The sequence below is a fragment of the Malaclemys terrapin genome, chromosome 1 (genome assembly GCF_027887155.1).
Source record: "Malaclemys terrapin pileata isolate rMalTer1 chromosome 1, rMalTer1.hap1, whole genome shotgun sequence".
In the NCBI taxonomy this organism is placed as follows: domain Eukaryota; kingdom Metazoa; phylum Chordata; order Testudines; family Emydidae; genus Malaclemys; species Malaclemys terrapin.
This window is the reverse complement of record NC_071505.1, coordinates 328,782,748-328,801,771: the sequence shown is the minus strand read 5'-3', so window position 1 is coordinate 328,801,771 and position 19,024 is coordinate 328,782,748. Positions and strand designations below refer to the sequence as shown.

The following is a 19,024-nucleotide window of genomic DNA, read 5'->3' as shown; positions in this document are numbered from 1 at the left end:
CAAGGACAGCCAGATTAACACTCGTAGCATGACCTTGAGAAAAGCTCAGGGAGAATTTTGTCAATAAACAGATCCTAACAGAGACATACCTGACTGATTCACCAACATCTCCTACTAATGGAAACCACCACCAAGACCAAGGACAGTGGCTAATTGCTTGGGTCAAAAGGGGCAGCAATATTCAATGTACTCCTGGGGGAATTCTGCGCCAAAAAGTTAAATTCTGTGCACAATATTTTAAAATTCTGCAAATTTTATTTGTCAAAATAACAGTACATAATCACACCAGTTTCAATTATTTTTGTAATTTATTTCAAAATACCTATTGGCAAGTTTGCCTGTAACAATACAGACACAAAAAAATTCCCCCAGGAGTAGAGTATTAAAGAAACCCCTATGACAACACAGTTCCTGTTTCTCTGCCCCTTCCCTCCTGCCCAGCCGGGGGCCAGACACCTACCGTCCCTCCCCCCAAGCCCAGCCATGGGCCTCTCCTAGCCCAGACACACACACCCAGAACACATCCATGAGCTCCCCTATCTCAGACATCTGCCCCCTCCTCCTCAGACCCAGCCATGGGGGCCCCAGCCCTGACACCCCTCCCACCCCACTCCTCAGAAACCCAGGGATCCAGAAGGAGAAACAGCCTGATGCTGGGTCCCAGGCTTGTGTGGAGTTTCCTGCCTGCAGCCGTCTCCTTCCCTCAGGGCGTGCTGGGAACTGCAGCTGCTGGGAACCCTCTAGCTCCCTCCCCCACCCCCTCAGTGTCTTTTATGTGCAAGCTGGGCTCTGCTGGGTCCAGCAGCCCCTAGTGGCAGCCAGCAGCACTGCAGCCCATTTCTGGGGGGGGAAGGAAATTCTGGGCAAAAAAACATTAAATTCTGCATTGTGCAGTGGTGCAGAATTCCCTCAGGAGTATCAATTGTACCTTTTTTTTGGGGGGGGGGGTTGTTAGAGATCACACAGTTTCCCTTCAGAACCCCAGCATGACCTTGCGTCTGGTTAATATATACATAACACTTTCCTTTTATGTAAAGCTAGTTGAACTGAGCCAGCGTGGACAGGGAGTCAGCAGCCCTGAGTTCTATTCCCAGTTCAGTCACAGGGTGACCTGGGCAAGTCACTTCATCTCTGTGCCTCTGTTTCCCCTCCCACCCTTTGTCTGTTTAGATTTTGAGCTCTTTAGGCAGGAGCTATCTCTTGCCATGTGTCTACAGATCTCAGTTGGGGCACTATTGTAATACAAATAACAATACAATAATTGCCAATATGAAAATACATTAAGGCTGTGATTTCCAAATATGCCTAAAGGAGTTAGACACCTGTGATTTTTGGTACCTAACTCCCTTAGCCTCACTCTAAAAGAATATTAGAAAAATATGATTCTATGCTCAAAGATGTCCTAGGCTGTGAAGCAGTCTCAGGATATTTCCCTATTCTCAAAGCCCACACGCAAATTAATTACGTTTTTCACAATGCTTCCATGTTGGCAGCTGCCTGTCAGATTTTCTGCCTCTCTCTCCCTTGCATACATTACAAAACCCGTGCTGAGAAGTGTGCCAGGGCAAGCATGCACAATGCACATCTAACAGGCTGCTCTGCAGCATGGAAATGTGTTGGATAGCGGGGAGGCAGCAATGCACATCCCTAGCCCTTCCCAAATGAATAACAAAATTGCTTTATTAGCAGCCATTGCTGTGCTGAAAGCCACCATGTCACAGACGGAACATCACCGAAACCAAAGTGAGCACAGTCAGGGTGGGCCAGAGGAGGGCTTGGTTAGGGGCTTTCAAAGTTCCTGGAGGCTGGTACAAGGGTGTAAGACAGCAATTTTTGGAAAATATGGTTTTCATCTTAAAACTACAGTAGCTAAAGGAAAAATCTACACCCCACTTTTCTCTGAGGTGTTGATTAAGCACATCTAAAGCAGAGCAAGCCAATCTGTCTTTATTATCAGAATCACTTCAGTCACGTTCAAGGTTTCCCTCCCTCCTGTGGGTCTCACAATGTAACCTCTCCTCTCTGTGTCTGTTTCTGAGGCTGTGAACTCTTTGGGAAGGGATGGTCTCCTTTTGGTTTTTCACACAGTGCTGAGCGCACTATCGATGCTGAACCAAACAGGGTTGTGGCTTTTATGGCACATCTCTGATTGGGGGGCTGGCTGTGCTGTCCCAGAGGAGCTGAGAGATGGCGTCATGCCTCAGGATCTCTCACAAAATGCCCCCGTACGCTAGGGTCTGTGTTTGAGAGGTGAATCATACGCCTAGGTAGTGATTTTTGGAACCATTACATCTATTGTATTGTACATCTAAGGTACTTCTATGGCCTCCATTATCACAGTATCTGAGCAACTCACAATCCTTAATGTATTTATCCTCACAACACCCCTGGGAGGTAGGGCAGAGCTATTACCGCCCTTTCACAAATGGGGAGCTGAAGCACAAAGAAATTTAGCAACTTGCCCATGGTCACGCAGAGCAGGGAGTTGCACCCAGGTCTCCCAAGTTACAGACTAGCACCCTAACCCCTTGGCTAAAGGCAGGGTGAGGTCCTCTGGCCTGTATTATTCAGGAGGTCAGACTAGCCCTTCTGGCCTTAGCAGTCTGTCAGCTGGTGAGCACATCCTCAAGCGAGTACGGTCAATGTAAGCGAAGGTCCCATAACATTACCACCCAAGGTGTATCTATATCCCAACCCACCTGGGGCAGTTATAGAATAGATTACTGTCCGGGCTACATATTATGCAAACAGTTAGTGATTTTAAAAGAAAAGGTTACTTTGCCTTCAGGCTCTGCTGAGAGAAATCTCGTTGAGAGAGAAGAGAGCTCTCTCCACAGTACAGTTGATCCAGACAAACTCTGATACAGACAACCAATGTGACCCTGAATTTCCATCCCACCGCACCTTTGCAGTCATAGCTGCCATAATTGATCATACTGTAAAAATCACAGGAAAACATGGTATTTTTCTCACCCACATGCGGGCAGCATCTATTCATCAAAAAAGAAATGATCTATGGTTGTGATCTATATGCTTATGGGCCCTTGTGCACCTTAATAATGACAAGCTCAGAAGAAATAAATTACAGAGCACAGAAGTACGATCCATATAGGCAATCCAGCAACCTCTGTGGCCATCCATTTTAATCTACTTGGACACTATATTGTTATCTTTTTCTTCAGGGGAAACTAGTTATTAAACTTTGGAGCAGCTGGCATTTGTACCATCTCTTATTTCAAGTGATTTCCCCCTCCCTTCTCTCCATCCCCCCTAGATGCAAAATGTGGCTTTGTTGAACCAAATAGAGATAAGACCTTTTGGAGGATGATTCTTAAGTTAACAATTTATTCATGCAACACAGCATTGCATTTATAAATCCTTATTTCTCCTCTTTTGGAAAGCAGGTTATGTCATAGTCCCCCTTATATGTAGTTTGTCTTTTACACACTATAGGAGGACACAATTCTGATCTTACTGGGTATGTCTACACAGCAAAGAAAAACCTGTGACTGTGCCATGCCAACTGACTCAGGCTTGCGGGACACAGGCTAGAGGGCTGTTTCATTGCTGTGTGGACTTCTGGGCTCGGGCTGGAGCCTGAGCTCTGGGCCCCTCCCTCCCTGCACTGTCCTAAAGCCCAGGTTGCAGCCCTAGTCCGGAAGTCCACACAGCAATAAAACAGCCCTGCAACCCGAGCCCAAGCCAGCTAGCATAGGCCAGTCACAGGTATCTAGTTGCTGCGTAGACATACCCCGTGACACTGGTGTGAATTAGGAACAACTACCTAAGCAAACAGAGTTACATCATGTTGAAAATGAGACGAGAAAGAGGCCCACAGTTGTATCTATATCAAGGAACAGAATCTCCTCCTACACTTCGGTGGAGATACTGCTGACTTGGACTCATTTAATAAACAGACTGTTTTGAATAGGAAAAGTGCTTGAGTTTAGTTCAAACCTAGCTAACGTGTTCTCTAAGCCTGACAAACTCAACCTTTTCCTAATACAGGTGCAGGGTAATCTTTAGCTTGAATGTTACGAATGAAGTAGTAAGTTCCTGCTAGTCTATCCGATGGCCCTGATGTAGCTTAGAATAGTATTCTATTCCATATAGGGTCTTATAGGATACACAACACTGCAGTGTCTGAGAGCCTTCCAGTAGTGCATTAAGTGACACCTGCCATGTATGGTTCATTGTCTCATCCTTCAGTTAAAATCCATTTTAAGGTGTTATGCTGCATCTACATTAAGAAAAGGGTCAAGTTTAGGCCAGTCTTAGCATGCATTAGCTAAGCCAGGCCACTTTTACTCATCAAGGTGAGAAGAGACTCTTAAGAAGAGAGCCTGATTCTCTATTTAGGCAATAAATGCATAACAATTATTATTGTATAATGGCTTGCAAAATATTCTGCTGTAAACTGGGACCCCTTTTGCATCCATAGGCACACCTCAAAAGGCTTAGAGTTTGGGAAAAGTTTGGATACACACCCAGAATTTCAAGTGCTTTTGCATACATAATAATAGACCAGCAATTCCATGACAGCTGGGTTCCTTGTGCTATTTCCAGCGTATCTGCTCCAAGAAGTGCAAAGGTATGAAAAATGAGGGTTAAGTGGGAGAAATTACGGTAATTTGAACACTGGAGCTTTAAAGAACGTTCACTTTGAGTTCAGTTCCTGAAATGAAGATACACAGGTTCCTGGGAGCAAGGCTGGAGGGAAGGGGTTATATTTTCCGGAACTCCCTTGTCTTCTTTAGTTGAGCACACCCACATCCAGCTAAAAACAAAACTCTGATTCGGATTCTCCTCCAACTTGCATCCTTTCTGCACTGGTGTAGGACTCTGGCCTTCAATCCAGTTACACTTGACGTCCACCAGTGTACGTGCAAAGACAGTCAGAGCCTATCATTAGGTACCATTTCCCAATTATAATAAGCATACTCATTTGAGCCAAATTTTTGTTTGGGAGGGAGAGAGGGAGGGATAGCTCAGTGGTTTGCGCATTGGCCTGCTAAACCCACCATTGTGAGTTCAATCCTTGAGGGGGCCACTTAGGGATGTGGGGCAAAAATCTGTCTGTGGATTGGTCCTGCTCTGAGCAGGGGGTTGGACTAGCTGATCTCCTGAGGTCCCTTCCAACCCTGATATTCTATGATTTTATGGCTACTGGTCAGAGCACTCCCATGTCTAGGTTCAGCACAAATTGTATTTTTAAAAGCCAAGATAAACACAAATGTTTTATATCTTTGAGTCTGGATGTTCCACCTTTTCAGGGATGTGTATGCAGCTTGCTGTCAATATCACTCTACCTAGATATTTAAATTTCCCATAGTATCTGAATATTACCTGGCTTTTTTGGGTGGTCTAGTCTCAAACAAACAACAAAAGACAAAAACACCACACCAAAAAAACTCCCTTGGTGGGAGTGGGGGGAGGGAAGAGAGTAAAATAGTTTTTCTGGGGTACATGGTCAACCTGTGTGTGGATAAATACTGTACACAGAGATTTACTACCATAATATTAGGTGTGGGAGACCCTCTGGTGGGCTAAAAATATGATATTTGTATTTTTTTTGTTCAGTACACATCTTAAAAGAAAATCTTCTGTTTTTCTGTGATAACTATTCAGACTCTTCAAAAACAACAAGGAGTCTGGTGGCACCTTAAAGACTAACAGATTTATTTGGGCATAAGCTTTCGTGAGTAAAAACCTCACATCTTCGGATGCCTCCTTGTTGTTTTTGTAGATACAGACTAACACGGCTACCCCCTGATACTTGTTCAGACTCTTGGAAACCTCAGCTGGTTTTCTAACAAAAGCCACGTGCAATGTCTTAATTTTTAATTATGCACTTGCCTTGTGGTCTGTGTAATCTGTCGACAACCCGACTAAGAGTCCCCACGGTGCCCAATGGACAAGTTAAAAAAATTACGCTGTAATATACAGTGGTTCAACTTCAAAACGTCAGCATTCGCCAGCAGTTATAGTCGCCATTCACCAACAGTTCACCAGATGACACAGTGATACCTGAGATACCAGTTTCCCCCAGTGCCTAGAGTATGTTCACCCTGCAGTCAGAGATGTGACTACAGCACATGTAGCCATACCTGAGTTAGCTTTGATCTAAGTAGCTTGAACAACAATAGCAGTGACGTCATGGCAGCACAGGCTAGCTGCTTGCGTAAATACCCAGTCTCTACTGCTGCAGCTTCACAGCTATTGTTACCCGAGCTAGCAAGATTCATAGATTCTAGGACTGGAAGGGACCTCGAAAGGTCATCGAGTCCAGTCCCCTGCCCTCATGGCAGGACCAAATACTGTCTAGACCATCCCTGATAGACATTTATCTAACCTACTCTTAAATATCTCCAGAGATGGAGATTCCCTAACCTCCTTACACAATTTATTCCAGTGTTTAACCACCCTGACAGTTAGGAACTTTTTCCTAATGTCCAACCTAAATCTCCCTTGCTGCAGTTTAAGCCCGTTGCGTCTTGGTCTATCCTCAGAGACTAAGGTGAACAAGTTTTCTCCCTCCTCCATTTTGACACCCTTTTAGATACCAGAAAACTGCTATCATGTCCCCTCTCAGTCTTCTCTTTTCCAAACTAAACAAACCCAGTTCTTTCAGCCTTCCTTCATAGGTCATGTTCTCAAGACCTTTAATCATTCTTGTTGCTGTTCTCTGGACCCTCTCCAATTTCTCCACATCTTTCTTGAAATGCGGTGCCCAGAACTGGACACAATACTCCAGTTGAGGCCTAACCAGAGCAGAGTAGAGCGGAAGAATGACTTCTCGTGTTTTGCTCACAACACACCTGTTAATACATCCCAGAATCACGTTTGCTTTTTTTGCAACAGCATCACACTGTTGACTTATGTTTAGCTTGTGGTCCACTATAACCCCTAGATCCCTTTCTGCCGTACTCCTTCCTAGACAGTCTCTTCCCATTCTGTATGTGTGAAACTGATTTTTCCTTCCTAAGTGGAGCACTTTGCATTTGTCTTTGTTAAACTTCATCCTGTTTAACTCAGACCATTTCTCCAATTTGTCCAGATCATTTTGAATTCTGACCCTGTCCTCCAAAGCAGTTGCAATCCCTCCCAGTTTGGTATCATCCGCAAACTTAATAAGCATACTTTCTATACCAATATAGAAGTGTTAATGAAGATATTGAACAGAGCCGTTCCCAAAACAGACCCCTGCGGAACCCCACTTGTTATGCCTTTCCAGCAGGATTGGGAACCATTAATAACAACTCTCTAAGTACGGTTATCCAGCCAGTTATGCACCCACCTTATAGTAGCCCCATCTAAGTTGTATTTGCCTAGTTTATCGATAAGAATATCATGCGAGACCGTATCAAATGCCTTACTAAAGTCTAGGTATACCACATCCACAGCTTCTCCCTTATCCATAAGACTCGTTATCCTATCAAAGAAAGCTATCAGATTGGTTTGACACGATTTGTTCTTTACAAATCCATGCTGGCTATTCCCTATCACCTTACCACCTTCCAAGTGTTTGCAGATGATTTCCTTAATTACTTGCTCCATTATCTTCCCTGGCACAGAAGTTAAACTAACTGGTCTGTAGTTTCCTGGGTTGTTTTTATTTCCCTTTTTATAGATGGGCATTATATTTGCCCTTTTCCAGTCTTCTGGAATCTCTCCCGTCTCCCATGATTTTCCAAAGATAATAGCTAGAGGCTCAGATACCTCCTCTATTAGCTCTTTGAGTATTCTAGGGTGCATTTCATCAGGCCCTGGTGACTTGCAGGCATCTAACTTTTCTAAGTGATTTTTAACTTGTTATTTTTTTATTTTATCTGCTAAACCTACCCCCTTCCCATTAGCATTCACTATGTTAGGCATTCCTTCAGACTTCTCGGTGAAGACCGAAACAAAGAAGTCATTAAGCATCTGTGCCATTTCCAAGTTTCCTGTTACTGTTCCTCCCTCTTCACTGAGCAGTGGGCCTACCCTGTCTTTGGTCTTCCTCTTGCTTCTAATGTATTGATAAAAAGTCTTCTTGTTTCCCTTTATTCCTGCAGCTAGTTTGAGCTCATTTTGTGCCTTTGCCTTTCTAATCTTGCCCCTGCATTCCTGTGTTGTTTGCCTATATTCATCCTTTGTAATCTGTCCTAGTTTCCATTTTTTATGAGACTCCTTTTTATTTTTTAGATCATGCAAGATCTTGTGGTTAAGCCAAGGTGGTCTTTTGCCACATTTTCTATCTTTCCTAACCAGCGGAATAGCTTGCTTTTGGGCCCTTAATAATGTCCCTTTGAAAAACTGCCAACTCTCCTCAGTTGTTTTTCCCCTCAGTCTTGATTCCCATGGGACCTTACCTATCAGATCTCTGAGCTTACCAAAATCTGCCTTCCTGAAATCCATTGTCTCTATTTTGCTGTACTCCCTTCTACCTTTCCTTAGAATTGCAAACTCTATGATTTCATGATCACTTTCACCCACGCTGCCTTCTACTTTCAAATTCTCAACGCGTTCCTCCCTATTTGTTCAAATCAAGTCTAGAACAGCTTCCCCCCAATAGCTTTTTCAACCTTCTGAAATAAAAAGTTGTCTGCAATGCAGTCCAAGAATTTGTTGGATAGTCTGTGCCCCGCTATGTTATTTTCCCAACATATATTTGGATAGTTGAAGTCCCCATCACCACCAAATCTTGGGCTTTGGATGATTTTGTTAGTTGTTTAAAAAAAGCCTCATCCACCTCTTCCACCTGGTTAGGTGGCCTGTAGTAGACTCCTAGCATGACATCTCCCTTGTTTTTTACCCCTTTTAGCCTAACCCAGAGACTCTCAACACTTCCGTCTCCTATGTCCATCTCTACCTCAGTCCAAGTGTGTACATTTTTAATAGATAAGGCAACACCTCCTCCCCTTTCCCCCTGTCTGTCCTTTCTGAGCAAGCTGTACCCATCCACACCAACATTCCAATCATGTGTATTATCCCACCAAGTTTCAGTGATGCCAACAATGTCATAGTTGTATTTATTTATTAGCACTTCCAGTTCTTCCTGCTTATTATCCATACTTCTCGCATTTGTATATAGGCATCTAAGATACTGGTTTGATCTTTCCTCCCAGTTTTGCCCTGACTCTCCTTTCTCTCTGCCATTATAGCGCACTCAGATATGTCTACATGTGCTGCAATCACACCTCTGATTGCAGAGTAAATATACCGTTAAGAATAAGAAATACCTGTGGTGACTTTATAGTATCTGATGACAAGCGCTAACTATGTAAATGGGGACCACTGCATGACACAATGCGTGCCAGAACTGGACTGTAGTTAAATTTTCCCTCCATTTGTTTTCCTTTTTCTTTCCCTTTTAGAAAGAATAAAAGCTGTAAATTCCAAAGGAAAATACACCATTCTTGCTAGATCTATTTTACTAAATGCAAAACCTACAGTATGTTTGTGGTGTGACATTGATGTAAAACTGTTGAGAGGTGAATCTTTTGTAGATTTGAAAGCCAGAAAGGATGATTGTGATTATCTAGACCAGTGGTTTTCAGTCGGGTGTTCCGCAGACTATGTCTAAGGGGTCCACACAAGGTGACTATGAAAATAAAGTTTCAGATTCCAGAAAAGGCATTCCATTTTTCTGAACAAAAGTATGTGAATACCCCCATCTACAGGTCAAAACACAGAAGTGTTGTCTTTACCATAGAAACCTGCATTTAACACCCTTTCTCATGCTGCGTCAAATGCTGTGCTGAGCACATGCAACATTTATAGTTTATTTCTGTTCAGCCAGTTTTCAGTCTAAGGGCTGGTCTTCACTACGGGGAGATCGACACTGCTGCCATCGATGCAGCAGGGGTTGATTTAGCAGGTCTAGTGAACACCCACTAATGGATGGCAGAGCGCTCTCCAGTCAACTCCAGTACTACACCTCTCGAGAAGAGTAAGTCGACTGAAGAATGTCTCCTGTTGACGCTGCACAGTGAAGACACCCGGGTAAGTCAACCTAAGCTACTTCTACTTACCTAAGCTACATTATTCACATAGCTGGAGTAGCCTAACTTAGGTTGACTTACCCAAGTAGTGAAGACAAGCCCTAAGATTTCTATGGTAGGAGTCCACGAACCACAGCTGGAATTTCCAAAGGGGTCCGCACCTCCATTCAAAAATTTTTAGGGGTCCACAAATGAAAAAAGGTTGAAAATTACTGATCTAGTCTCACCTCCTGCATAACACTGGCCATAGGACTTCCCTGAATGACTTCCTGCTTCAGGTCCAATAACTGTGCTTGAACTACAGCATGTCTTTTAGAAAAACATCTAGCCGTGATTTTAAAATGTCCAGTAACAGAGAATGCACCACAGCGGAGGACTTACAAGGGAAATAACTTCTCCAGTTATTCTACATCACTTGTTCCAGGTTTTAAGATTCTCTCTTTGTACACATGTTCTTGTGCACAACATGTTCTAGGAAAGCCCATTATTTAACACCATAATGGAATTACATGCAGCAATGCAGTTTATGCTATCTTTTATCTTTCTCACTGGCAGCAAATGTGACTATTTTTATCATACGCTTATTCATTTTCTTGAATCATTGCTTCATTAGCCATAATCTGTGCTGCATATATTATTCATGGAACAATACATATCCAGCAATTTTTTTTGGTGGCTTTTTTTTTTTAAATCACCATCAAATGACTCGTCTTCCTTCTCCCCCTGCCCCTGAACCTCTAAACCAACCTTCTTAAAATTAATTTTCCACTAAGGCTCATTTCAGTTATTTTTCTATAATCTGGTATGTATTGCTACAAGGAAAAGATTCAAATCCATCTGATATGTAATCACAGGAAAATGTTATATTCCTGCTTTTTATGGATGGGTTTAATTTTCTTTGTACGGGAAAGGTCTGCCCCTTACAACTCACCGTATCAAAGCTCTTTGCAAAAGCAAAGTACATTTCAACAGAACACAATCATGCATGAAAATTCAAACAATTGAAGTGTGTCAGCCTAGTGGGAGTCTTCATTACCTTTCATCTTGGGGAATCATTTACCATCCCTTTTCACCTGGTGATGCTGAGGCACCTGGATGTTAAGTGACCTTGCTGAAATTCACAGAGCAGGTCTGTGGCGAAGTTCAGAATAGGATCTTAGAAATGTAAAGCTAGAAGGGACCTTGCGACGTCATCAAGTCCAGCCCTGCACTGAGGCAGGACCAAATAAACTTGGACCATCCCTGACAAGTGTTTGTCCAACACGTTCTTAACACCTCCAGTGATGGGGATTTCACAACCTCCCTAGGAAGCCTATGCCAGAACTTATTTACCCTTATAATTAGAAAGTTTTTCCTAATATTATTAAAATGGTACTAAATGTCTGTTTATGAATTCAGTTATTTTGCTACAGTAATAACACATTGCACATATATAGCCCCGGTCATCGGAGAACCTTAAATCATTTTAATGAGGCATGGTGACATGGTGTGGTGATTTCCTCAAGGTCATGCAACAAGTCATTAGCATAGCCAGGAAACAGAAGTCAGATCTCCCGACTCTCAGTTCCCTGCTGTACCTACTAGCCCACATTGTCGCTGGTTACACTATACAAGAGACCAGATTCTGTCAACAAAGGCAAAATGCAAGTGTGGTGTATTGATTTGGTGGGAGATCTCTCCTTGGAACAGGGACCACCTTTTTGTTCTGTGCCTAACACAATGGAGTCCATGATTAGGACTCTAAGGTGCTACCATAATACAAATAATAATATTCAAAGGCATAAGCATTGTTTGGCCGGTTGTTGTGCCTTTGAAAAATCTCCCTTTTAGTTTGTGAAACTGCATATTGGTTAGAGCAAGGTTTTCCAGTGACTCGCAATTTAGGTTCTGAACTCAAGACACCTTACAAAGGCTGGATGTTCAGAACCAAGGTGCTCAGAAACCCATAAGGCATCCCAGGCTGAGCATTCAAAAATTAAGGCACCCATAAGTTGAGACAGCCACAGCATCACCCACCTTCGAAAATCCTGGTCTTAGTTCCTACTTCTGTCTAAAGATACTGCTATGGTTTCCAGTACCATATGTATATGAGCACCTCACAACTTCTCTATGAGACGGAGAAGTACTATTATCCCATTTCACAGATGGAGAACTGAGACACAGAGACTAAGTCATGTACCCAAGGTCTCCCAAGCCCTAGTCTAGTGTTCTAATCACAGAACCATCCATCCTATATGGTTTTGCACGTTTATTTAGTGGTCACTGAACCTCTTTATGTTGCAAACTGTTTTCTGGAAGTTTAAGCTGATCAGAGTTTCTATTCCAACTTCCTTTTTTTGTTTAAATAGAAGTTAAAGTTTGACAAAATTGAACAATTATTTCAAATCTGATTGCCTCAGCTGAGCATTATTATTCTGACAAGAGAGTTCTTCTAGACAAGGCTGATGAAATTAGCTAAAAAGATGAGAGCCACGAATGAAGAATTTAATCAAGATTAATACCTTCATTTTGGGGGGTTGACAAGGTAGATGAACACAGCAACTCTTTCATCTATTAAATTGTTTGGTCCTAAAAAAGAACTGAGGTTCTGGTCCTAGTTCTGCCTGGTTGGGAGAGAGCTTTCATTTGCTGGCATAAGCAGGATGTTTCTGAATTAGAGTCAGCCATTTTTCTCTGATGATGAAAGGTGCAACTTGCATGCAGAATCCTTGTATAGCTTACAGACATGTTAGTGCCGAGTTCAGCTGTTGGGGTAGTCTGGAGAAACCCTTTCCCTGAACTGATAAAGATTAGATTACCTATGGTAGAAATATACATCCCCCAACTAATGGCCAGGACATGGAGCATTCTCCACAGCCCCTTACCAGTCACTGTAGCTGAATTGAAGTGTGACTCACAGCTCTGTCCTGCACCTTCCTGGTGGTTCCAACCTCTGAATCCCTGATCCCGCCCCTAGCTTGTCCCCAAAGTTTGCCTCTGCAACAGCAGTTTCTAAGCCAGCATGGAGCCCTCCTCTCCCATATGTAGTGGGTGGACAGGCTATCCCTTGTATCTGATCACTCCCTTCCCCATTCAAGGAGATTCCTGAGCCGTCCATGAGCATGCTGCTAATGTGTGAATTTCCTCTTGTGTGACTAGATTATTGCAGTGTAGGCACCTGGAGATCAGGACAGGGATTTCAGACACAAAACCTAACACATTGAAAATATGTAGGGACAAAATTAGAAATGCCAAGGCACAAAACGAGATCAAACTAGCTAGAGACAAAGGGTAACAAGAAAACTTTCTACAAATACATTAGAAGAGGAAGACCAAGAACAAGGTAAGCACATTACTCAATGCGGGGGGGGGGGGGGGGAAATAATAACAGAAAATGTGGAAATGGCAGAGGTGCTTAATGACTTCTTTGTTTCACTTTTCACCAAGAAGGATGGTAGCGATTGGATGTCTAACGTAGTGAATGCCAGTGAAAATGAGGTAGGATCGGAAGAGGCTAAAATAGAGAAAGAACGAGTTAAAAATTACTTGGACAAATTAGATGTCTTCAAGTCACTAGGGCCTGATGAAATGCATCCCAGAATACTCAGGGAGCTGACTGAGACGATATCTGAGGCATTAGCGATTATCTTCGAAAAGTCATCGGAGACGGGAGAGATTCCAGAAGATTGGAAAAGGGCAAATATAGTGCCCATCTATAAAAAGGGAAATAAAGACAATCCAGGGAATTACAGACCAGTCAGCTTAACTTCTGTATCTGGAAAGGTAATGGAGCAAATAATTAATCAATCAATTAATTTGCAAACATCTAGAAGATAATAATGTGATAACTAACAGTCAGCATGGATTTGTCAAAAACAAATCATGTCAAACCAACATGTTAGCTTTCTTTCACACAGAAACAAGCCTTGTGGATGGGGGGCGAAGTGGTAGATGTTGGTATATCTTGATTTTAGTAAAGCTTTTGATACAGTCTCGCATGACCTTCTCATAAATAAACTAGGGAAATGCAACCCGGATGGAGCTACTGTAAGGTGTGTGCAAAAGTGGTTAGAAAACCATTCCCAGAGAGTGGTTATCAGTGGTTCACAGTCATGCTGGAAGGGCATAACAAGTGGGGTCCCGCAGGGATCAGTTCTGGGTCCGATTCTGTTCAATATCTTCATCCATGATTTAGATAATGGCATAGAGAGTACACTTATAAAGTTTGCGGATGATACCAAGCTGGGAGGGTTTGCAAGTGCTTTGGAGGATAGGATTAAAATTCAAAATAATCTGAACAAACTGGAGAAATAGAATGAAATTCAAAGTACTCCATTTAGGAAGGAACAATCAGTTGCACACATACAGTATGGGAAATGACTGCCTAGGAAGGAGTACTGCGGAAAGGGATCTAGGGGTCATAGTGAACCACAAGCTAAATATGAGTCAATAGTGCAACGCTGTTGCAAAAAAAGTGAACATCCTTCTGGGATGTATTAGCAGGAGTGTTGTAAGAATTACTTCTCATGTCTGTCTTCCGCTGTATTCTGCGCTGATTAGGCCTCAACTGGAGTATTGTGTCCAGTCTGGGCACCACATTTCAGGGAGTATTTGGACAAATTGGAGAGAGTCCAGAGAAGAGCAACAAAAATGATTAAAGGTCTAGAAAACATGGCCTATGAGGGAAGATTGAAAAAATTGGGTTTATTTAGTCTGGAAAAGAGACGACTGAGAGGGAACATAACAGCTTTCAAGTATGTAAAAGGTTGTTACAGGGAGGAGGAAGAAAAATTGTTTTTCTTAACCTCTGAGGATAGGACAAGAAGCAATGGGCTTAAATTGCAGTAAGGGAGATTTAGGTTGAACATTAGGAAAAACTTTCTAACTTTCAGGGTGGCTAAGCACTGGAATAAATTGCCTAGCGAGGTTGTGGAATCTCCATCATTGGAGATTTTTAAGAGCAGGTTAGACAAACACCTGTTAGGAATAGTCTAGATAATTAGTCCTGCCATGAATGCAGGGGACTGGACTAGATGACCTCTTGAGATCCCTTCCAGTTCTATGATTCTATGAAATTAACAGCTGGGTAGCGTAGAGGGGATCAAACTCATGCCGAAAAGGCCCAAGCCATGGCTCCGTACCTTACTGACCTACCTCAAAAGACCTCATGACCTCCTCCTTGGCACCCTAAGGCTTTGGTGTGAACAGGAGGGATCAGAGCCACAGAACAGCTTCTCCCCGTACCACTCAGCACCTCGTGAATTTCTGAGCAGAAACCTGCATCAGATTTTAGCAGAATTAACTTGCAGGTTCTCGTGCTGAGGTTTGAGGGGTAGGGCTAGTGTGTACCTTAATGCCACATTTCCTAGTTTTCAGAGGTTTAAGTTGGTCTTATGTTAACTCTTTCTTTCCTGGTTTCTAGAAGGTTAAGCATAGGTACACTCACTGTTCTGGAAGGGTACAAAGCACTGCTGGTTGACCTTAATTCTGCATTGACAAAGTTTTAAACAGGGAATTTCCCCCTTTTTTTTTATTTTGAGGAAGTGGTGGGAATGAGGAGGTCATGACTGAGGATCATCTTTTAGGGGGCAGAGAGAGGCTTCCAGGAAATACCCATTGTCACTCAACTATGACCTCTGCCCTCCTCCTGGCCCATCCATGCCCCCAGTAGGACTACAGGGGGGAAGGCAGGTGGTAACTGATGGTCTCTGAGGAGAAAGGAGAATGGAGGAGAGCCCCATTCCAGCAAGGGAGCTAATATAGGGAGAAGCTTCAATGGCACAGGAGAATTGGAGAAGTGTAAAGTGACCCATTCTTCTCAGACAAATCAGAATACCCCATGGAGATGAATGCCGCCTGACACAACAGTTCTAAGTGTGAACTAACCCATTCATCTCAATGGGTGTTCTTCCTCCCCGCCCCCTCATACTGTCAACCCAACCTCTGTTAAATATGAATCATCAAGACAATCTCTCTATGCATGTGGATTTAATAAAATAAGCTCCTTAATGGGGGCTGGAGGCGCTATATATTAGGAATCTCTTGACCAAATGACTCCAAATTTGTACCAAGAAGTATACCCATTCTGAGAATCTCACTATGCACAATGATTCTAGAGTATTTTAAAAATTAAAAGATGCTCCTGTTACCGGGGTGTGTGTGTGTGTGTATTCTTGGGAACCCCTTGGTCAAATTACCCCAAATTTGCATCACAAACTGTACACTAGCCTCCATTGTGGCATGCCAGTTTTCAAGGCAATCAATCAGTTATGCTTGTGGATTTTAGAGCATTCTGACTATTAAAATCAGCTCCTTATTGAGGGAGAGAGGGATGGGTGTTATCTGAGGACACCATTTGCCAAATGACCACAGCTCATACCGCTACTCCTAATATGTCACAGCAATATTATGGGGGAGTGATAGTATCACCACAGTTAAAATGAAAATCTGTTGCCACGTTAACAGGAGATGAGAAAGGTGGCCAAACATTCTGCCCTTTGGGTTAGAGTATCATTTGTAAAAGTTTATTGTAGCTTTTCCATTGCTTACTTTTATATAGCAGTTTGTGGGGTAAAAAATATCACTGGAAGTTTTCTACAGGGCTGGCTCCAGTCACCAGCTTAACAAGCGGCCAAGGGAGAGGGGCGCACCTGCGGCAATTCGGGGGCGGCAGGTCCCTCACTCCCTCTAGGAGTGAAGGACCTGCCGCTGAATTGCGATCGTGGCTTTTTTTTTTTTTTTTTTGCTTGGGGCGGCAGAAATGCTGGAGCCGGCCCTGATTTTCTATGATTGTTTTTAAAAGGACCATGGCCCACGTCACTACATTTTTCTAGTGCCTGACATTTCCTTCACACCCCTTTCCCCAAGAACTCTATGTGTGATCCCTTGGTTTGTGTAGATGAGATGAGTAATGGTGAAAATGGTGTCAGTGTTTATTTTTCATGATAAACTTAAGTTACTGCTCTGTGTCTGTATCCTGGCACTGTATCAAACAATGTCAACCTTACCCCAGTCCTTAGAATAGAACTTTTCTTGATGCTCAGCAACCCCTTTTGGTCATGCTGACATCAATGAGAGTCACAGCTACTTATTTTCCTTCAGTCAGTCCCACTGTTCAGGAAATGGATGAGGGCCCTACCACATGATTTCATTACCCTAATGCTGCTGCTTATCACAAACTTTTGTCCTCCCTCTATTTATTTAATGTCATTTTCCTAGATGATGATTCTTAAGTAAAATCTGAGCATGCATGTGAATATCAGAGCGCTTTGAAATATCAGCTGATAAGCCAGAAACTTTGTTCCCGGAGCATAATCTCCAGAAGGAGCTCCTAAGAACTGAGCAATAAATATGCACAATACATTCTCAGAAAGCTACCAGGACTCCAACTCACAGTACAGAGCTACTGTTTGGGTTCAGTGGCCACAGCATGTCACCCTGAGCTTTAAGAACCATGACATTTTGATATCACCTGATTTTGAGTGGGGAGGGGCTGTATGTCAAACCACCTTGTTCAAACCACCTCCAATTTGGACCACTAACACTGTCCCAAGCCATCACGACGCCCAGCAGTTTTCAAGACAATCTAAATAAGCATGTGGATTTTAGACAACCTTGGAGAAATCAGTTGTTCAAGAGTAAGCTAGTCTCAACCTTAACTATAGTGCTACCACCCTGCTATACTAAATGAATGCTTAGACTGATTACAATGTGCCTAGATTCTAAAGAGCACACATATTAAGTATGAAATCAAAGGGACAGTAATATACTTAATTCAGTCCCATAGTTAACATTCTGGTTATGTGAATTAGTAGAAATTAACTATCAGAAAGCACAACCACAGTGTAATTACACTATAATTGCTGCATAAATTACAGTCACTGAATTATAAAACATAACCAGTATCTGCACAGCATTGCAGATACCATGCTTGAGCCTTCACTGGCTTGCACTTTGTGCAGCACTTACAGCTGTGCTGAGAACCTGGTAGGAGTAAAATGCTACCATGCTGATTTGATAGCATTTTACACATACCCCCAAATTCACTTTGGACAGGTATTAATCACTCCTCAGGGATCAAGGTAGCGAATCAGGCTCTCTGAGTTTCCCTGTTGTTGCAAAGAGGAGCATTGTTGTCTATTTACAGTATTAATCCACATTCTCTTTCTTCTACAGTATTTTTGAACAATGGCTTAGAAGACACAGACCTCTGCGAGAAGTTTACCCAGCAGCCAATGCACCCATTGGCCACAATCGTGAATATTACATGGTCCCATTTATTCCTCTCTACAGAAATGGAGAATTTTTTACCCCATCAAGGGAGTTGGGATATGATTATGAATATCTAGCAGACCCAGGTAATGTTTAGTGATAAGCGAATTCTGAATCTGCCACTTTTATATAGCATATATCTGTGAAGAGACGGAGTTCAAAAGGTGCCTTCTTAATCAGATTTATTCAGTGAGAGTATTCAAAGTCATATCTGGTTGGTTTAGTGACCAAAGGAAGTTGGTCGTCTGTCAGTACTGCACAGCCAACACAGGCAGCTATGGGAGACTGTAATTATCAACAGAATTATTAAAAAATGTCCAAAGGCAGGGCCATATTTTGCTTTCAGCTATACCAGTGCAAACCCAATGAGTACAGCAGGACTAAGTCAGGTTTCACTGAGGGCCTAATACAAAGGCCGCAGGCCTGGTGTAAATTAGCACTGCTCCATAAATCAATGCCGATTTACACAAGCCAAGGATCTGGCCCCATGTAACTGCTTAACTGAGGGCAGAATCTGTCCTGCAGATTCTTTATTAGTGGTGATAATTGCAAGAGACACAGAACCTGGATGGAGTTTCAGATCCTAGGCTCAGGTTTCAGGACCGGAGCTGGAAAACCACCTTTTATACTTGGAAACTTAATAAATCTGTTATCTTAATTATCGAGGATTAACTTCACCCCAGCAAACGGCCAATGAACTATTTAAGTCCTCAAAATAAAGCTTAAGTAGGACTTAAGTGATTCATGAGCTTTGTACTGCCTCTTTGCACAGGGGTGAATTTCACCATGAG

General features: G+C 42.7%; 1 protein-coding gene across 1 annotated transcript in view; it reads left to right on the top strand.

Annotated features, from left to right (window-relative positions):
* TYR (tyrosinase) overlaps positions 1-19,024 on the top strand; it is a 76,177-nt gene that overhangs the window by 43,827 nt on the left and 13,326 nt on the right. The window contains exon 4 of the mRNA XM_054017174.1: positions 18,138-18,319. Coding sequence (XP_053873149.1) covers positions 18,138-18,319 — 182 coding nt within the window. The remainder of the gene's footprint in view (positions 1-18,137; positions 18,320-19,024) is intronic.